Source organism: Primulina eburnea, chromosome 13, assembly GCF_022965805.1.
Source record: "Primulina eburnea isolate SZY01 chromosome 13, ASM2296580v1, whole genome shotgun sequence".
NCBI classification, from domain to species: domain Eukaryota; kingdom Viridiplantae; phylum Streptophyta; class Magnoliopsida; order Lamiales; family Gesneriaceae; genus Primulina; species Primulina eburnea.
In genome coordinates, this window is record NC_133113.1 from 1,823,272 (window position 1) to 1,829,050 (window position 5,779).

At 31.7% G+C, this 5,779-nt stretch overlaps 1 protein-coding gene across 1 annotated transcript; it reads left to right on the top strand.

The window, feature by feature from the left end:
- The first annotated feature begins 3,513 nt into the window (after positions 1 to 3,513).
- LOC140809930 (cyanidin 3-O-galactoside 2''-O-xylosyltransferase FGGT1-like) lies at positions 3,514 to 5,185 on the top strand. The gene has a single exon (XM_073167710.1). The coding sequence runs from the start codon at positions 3,574 to 3,576 to the stop codon at positions 4,927 to 4,929; it is 1,356 nt and encodes a 451-aa protein (XP_073023811.1). The 5' UTR covers positions 3,514 to 3,573; the 3' UTR covers positions 4,930 to 5,185.
- The last annotated feature ends 594 nt before the right edge of the window (positions 5,186 to 5,779 follow it).

The following is a 5,779-nucleotide window of genomic DNA, read 5'->3' on the forward strand; positions in this document are numbered from 1 at the left end:
ACCATTAAATTTAATGTTAGTTTGAAATAAATACATTTTTGGTTTGGATATAACTAAACCATTCTGAATATTAAAACTTATCTAAATGTTTAAAATGATCTTAAATATTATTAGATAAAACTAAAATATCATCTATATAAACAATGATAAAATTAATATAATCATAAAAATATCATTTATAATTTTTTGAATTTTGAAGGAAAATTCTTAAAACCAAAAGGCATAGTTGTCCATTCATAATGTCCAATAGCAATATTAAAAGTAGTTTTATATTTTTCGGATATTTTAATTTGAATTTGTCAAAATTATATTTTAAATCAAAATTTGAGAAAATTGTTGAATAAGTTCATTTAATATGTCTTTTTTGTTAGGAATAGGATGTCTTATCTATTTTAACACTTTGTTAAGGTGTTTATAATTTATAATTAATCTAAGAATATCACTTTCTCTTTCTGAATGTTAATATAACATAAAAAAAACAGTACAAGTCCAAAGAGAATTAGGAGTTATTAATTTTTTGTTTACTTAATTCTAAATATTCAGAATTCATATGGCAGAGTCTTGCTTTAGTATGAATATTATTTTCATTTAAAAAAAATCAGAAGGAAGAGAGACAATATGTTTCTTACGATTCCAAAAAATATTTGGAAGATCACTATGTAACTAAGCTTCTTCTGTTTTCATGCCTAGAAAATAATTTATTTAGTTGCATTGACCTACCTATATATGGCCTGTCCGAGTCTTTTATTTACTTAATTAACTAGTATTTCACTCGTGCGATGCACGGGATGATATTATTAAAAATTAGTAAAAAATAAATAGATATTTAAATCGAAAAAAATATTATAATTTTAAAAAATAAAAATAAAAACTATTTTTCGTTAATTTTAAAAAACTTTATTAAATACAACGCATGTCGATTAATTTTTTTTCCTAATAATCACTATCATATATCAAAAGTGTAGATTGTGATAGACTAAGGCAATGACATGATGCTTTCATGTTTAGTATATTAATGTCGGCCACTAATCTTAATACATATTTAATTCTTTAATTTTCGAGAAGCAGTATATTTTTAATTTTTTGCATGTGATAAAAAAATATTTTTAAATCACATTCAATAAAATTAATGAGAAATAATTTTTTTTAAAATTCAGTAATATCGTCTAAATCTACATTCACAAGCAATTTTGTGACATGACATGTGTTCGACACATTTGAATGATAACAATAATTATTTCATCAATATATTTATCCAAATGAGTTGTGATTTTATTTACAAAATATCTTCATAATATACACAACAACCTATTATTTCGAAATAAAAATGAAACATGTAATCATAAGTAAATTATGTAAAATCAGAAAAATTATTTTATTAACATTTACTATGTGTATTCCAAAACAATGTCGATAAATTTTATAATGTATCTTCTAATAAGATGTTTACTTTCTTTAGAATTGGTTTAATCATTTTCATTACGGGACATTTTATACTATCATATATACATGAACTTTATAATATAGAAGAAAATTATCACATTAGTAATACGTAATAATTAAAATTTTGTACAAATATAAAAATAATATTTTTTACTTCTCGATCATGAAAGACATACTTCAAACTTAATATTTATTGTTCTTGTTGTTTCCATATGTAGGTAGTTCATAACAACGAACAAATCTAAATTTAAACGAATATTACATCTTGGAATGATTCAACTCATATATGGTGCTAAAAAGAGGAGTCATTTCAGAATTCAATTTCGGGGTAGATAAATTAAGTAAGATAAATATAATAAACTTGATTTCTATATAATATGTAATATTACATTATTTATAATTTAAAATTCAAATTACACATCCAAAAGACAAAAATTATACATTGTATGCTTTTGACAGAATTATACAATATATTAACTCTTTCAAATTATGAAATCTCGAATGGCATGCATTGTGTGTCAAACATTTCTGATTATTGAGGGTAGTTTAATGTTCATTTGAAAATCTTTTGAATCTATCTCTTATAATTTTCTTATGCTCTCTTATTTGAATTTTTAAGAAGACAATTAAAGATATACAAAATACGTATGGTTTTGGAAGAAAAATTCAATGTATTAATTCTTTCAAATTAAGGTAATTTCGAAATAATATGTATCTGAGATAAAAAAATTTATGATTATTAAATGGCAAGTTAATGTCCATTGAAAAACCTTGATGTAGTGATAACTCTTAACACTCAGCCAATTTTTTTTAAAAAAATTAAATAAACTAAGTAAATATCGTATTTCTTTTTTAGGAAGTAATTTGGGCAGAAAATTATTTAAAATAACAAAATTTATTTTTGAATGATTTACCTCATGAGTAATACTGATCATTGCAATCATTTGTATTTTAAATTTATTTATACAGTTTTTAATTAAAATGATTGATATAATCAATATAAAAATTTTAATATAGTTTACGTTTTCGACAGAGTTTAGTTTTAATTTGAGTAAAAAAATAAAAAATATATATATAATACATAAATTACATTTAAATTAATATAAATTTGAATTAAATGAATTGATATAATCAATGTAAACAATAATTGAAGTGATCATTTATTGCAGTACACACATATCAATATTCATTATATCTCTTTCCTTTTTTAGTAATGACATTTTGGTGAGAAATTACTATAATTGGTTAGTTTTTTTAAAAAATTGTATATATTTAAAATATATATTATGATAAATAATTATCAAATAAATATACAACTAAGCGATTAGCCATAGGGATGTCAATGGGTCCGGGTTTTACCCAAACCCGCAATGAACTCGCGTGTATGGGGTGGGTTTGGGCATACTAAATGGGTCATGGAGTGGGTCTCGGGTCCAATTTTTCAGACCCGTCCGGATATGGGGCGGGTCATGGGTCCTATAATACCCGCCCCATATATATGTGCATATAAATATTTTAGGGTTTTAGTTTTATTAATTTTCATTTTTTTAGCAGTTCACCTCAACTATAACGATCTTAGCTATTCTTATGTCAATTGTTGTATTTGAATCTGCTTTTAGCAATAGTGGAAGAATAGTTGGTCATCATCTTAGTAGACTTAATATTGTCTACTCACTGATTTTATATTGATCTATTTAAATAATGTTATGACTTTTTTGGAGAGATAGTAACTCTTTTTTTTATGTAATTCTTTATGTCGTGAAAATACTTTGTTTGTTATTATTAAGTGTGGTCGAAGACATGAACTAATTTTCCACAATATTGTATTTAGAGGCTTGTCTGTTTAATAATTCAGTCATGTGAGAAGAACGATTACTTTTTTATTTTAAAAATACGGGTCTCACGGGTCTACCCGACCTCATTTCGTATTCAAAGTGGGGTGGGTCCGAAGAATATTTAATCGGGATGAGGCGGGTAATGGGTCAAAGTCTTTTTCACGAGAAAGGTCTTGGGTTTAGCCAAACCCGCTCCGTACCCGCCCCATTGACATCTCTAAATATAATTAAAAACACTCATCTTCCGTCTTCCCTTCAAAAACACTTTCTTGAATCACCCAAAAACAGGAGGAGGATGAGTGAAGAGAAGCTCAAGATTGTGATGTATCCATGGCTGGCCATGGGGCATCTCACTACGTTTCTTCACCTCTCCAACAAACTTGCTGAAAGAGGCCACAAAATCTTCTTCATCCTCCCCACAAAAATACAGTCCAAATTGAACCAATTCAATCTCCACCCGGATCTCATAAGCTTCGTACCTATCATAATCCCTCATGTCGAAGGCCTCCCAGAAGGAGCCGAAACCACTGCAGACGTTAGCTTCGAAATGGGTCCACTTCTCAGGCACGCGATGGATCTCACAAAACCCTTGCTTGATTCTTTGCTCAAAGAAATCAAACCCCATTTGGCCTTCTTCGACTTCGCGCATTGGTTGCCATCTCTGGCGCGGCCATTGGGAATTAAATCCGTTTGTTATATGATCGTAAGCCCTGCCTCTGTAGGGTACCTGCTTCACACTGAGCTTAACGCCGATGCTTTATCGGAACCTCCCACTGGTTTCCCTCCGTCGGTAATCAAGCTTTACCCACACGAAGTGCGTTCGGGGAGGCGATGGGCAACTTCGAAAGAATATGGTTGTGACATGAATATTCATCAACGATTAACTATGTCTGTTGATGAATGTGATGCACTGGGATTCAAATCGTGCAGAGAAATCGAAGGGAAATACTGTGGATTTCTTGAAATGAAGCACAAGAAACCGGTTATTCTAGCAGGCCCCGTGTTACCAGAGCCACCAACCGTAAGTCTAGACGAGACATGGGGGAATTGGTTGGATCGATTCAAAGCCAAGTCGGTTATCTTCTGCGTATTCGGCAGCGAAGCCATTCTGAAACTGGATCAATTTCAAGAACTGGTTCTGGGTTTAGAAATCACAGGTCTTCCATTTCTAGCTGCACTGAAACCACCCGAAGGATGTAATACCGTAGAAGAAGCACTGCCCGAAGGTTTCAAGCACAGAACTGAGAAAAGAGGCGTCATCCACGGAGGTTGGGTACAACAACAGCTGATCTTATCCCACCCTTCGATCGGATGCTTCGTCACGCATTGCGGGTCGGGTTCGTTGTCGGAGGCGATGGTGAGTGAATGCCAGTTGGTGCTATTACCACATTCGGGTGACCATTTCATCAATGCAAGATTGATGGAGGGAGAGTTGAAGGTTGGAGTTGAGGTTAAGAAAGGAGAAGAAGATGGATTGTTCACAAAAGAGGCTGTGATGGAGACCATCAAATTGGCTATGGAAGAAGGGAGTGAGATTGGGAAAGAAATCAGGGCAAATCATGGAAAGTGGAGGGATTTCTTGTTGACCAAAGGGCTCGAGGATTCTTACATGGATGAGTTTGTTCAGAAGCTGAGAAGCCTTGTAAAATGACTTCAAATTATCGGTTCTTTTATTTTAAAGTTATGTAATGACCCGAATAATACTAATGATCTGTGCTTGCAGATATTAACTTTAAGTACTACTACTTGCTTATCATTTGAAAGTGTGCTTCCTTTATTTTGGATTTTTTTAAAGAAGATGGTGCCTTTGATGTATCTGAAATTGTAAAATTGTGGGTTGCTGAGGGATTTGTAAAGCCGAGTAGATCGAAAAGCATGGAAGAGGTTGGAGAAGAGTACTTGAGAGACATTATTGCGAGAAATCTTGTTATTGTCTATAAATATGATTCATTTAGGAAACCGAAAAGATGCGGAATCCATGATCTGTTTAGAGAAGTATGCATAAGGGAGGCTAAAAAAGAAAGTTTCGTTGTATCTTGAAGAGGGATGCACCCCCTTTGATCCTCTGAAAACAAATATTCGAGGACGCTTGATTCTTAGCCCAAATGTATAGAAGATGATGAATCTCCTTCTAGCAGTGTAGTTTCAAAAATTCATCTTCAAATGGTTGGAATCTCGAAAATATTGTGAACAACTGATTTAAAACATACATATTTATTTAAAACACAAGCCCACTTAAAGAAAAATGTTCTAAACGTGAGAAACTTCTTGTTGGTTGCTCGAAAATGGTTGGAACTTGGACAGAATCCTCGTGTTTGCAAATTGTTGTTGGAATCTCGAAAATGGACAGCACCTTCTTGCTCGAGTTGGACAGTGTTTCTGTTTGAACTGTGCAGAATAATGCTCGAAATATACTACTAGAGAGTGCTCGAAAATCTGGGGAGGAGGGTTGCTGATTGTGTGTCTTTCTTCATAATTTGGTATATATGTAATAATAAGGC

Excerpts from the sequence above, each read along its gene's own strand:
- LOC140809930 (XM_073167710.1), top strand. The coding sequence starts at position 3,574 with ATGAGTGAAGAGAAGCTCAAGATTGTGATGTATCCATGGCTGGCCATG.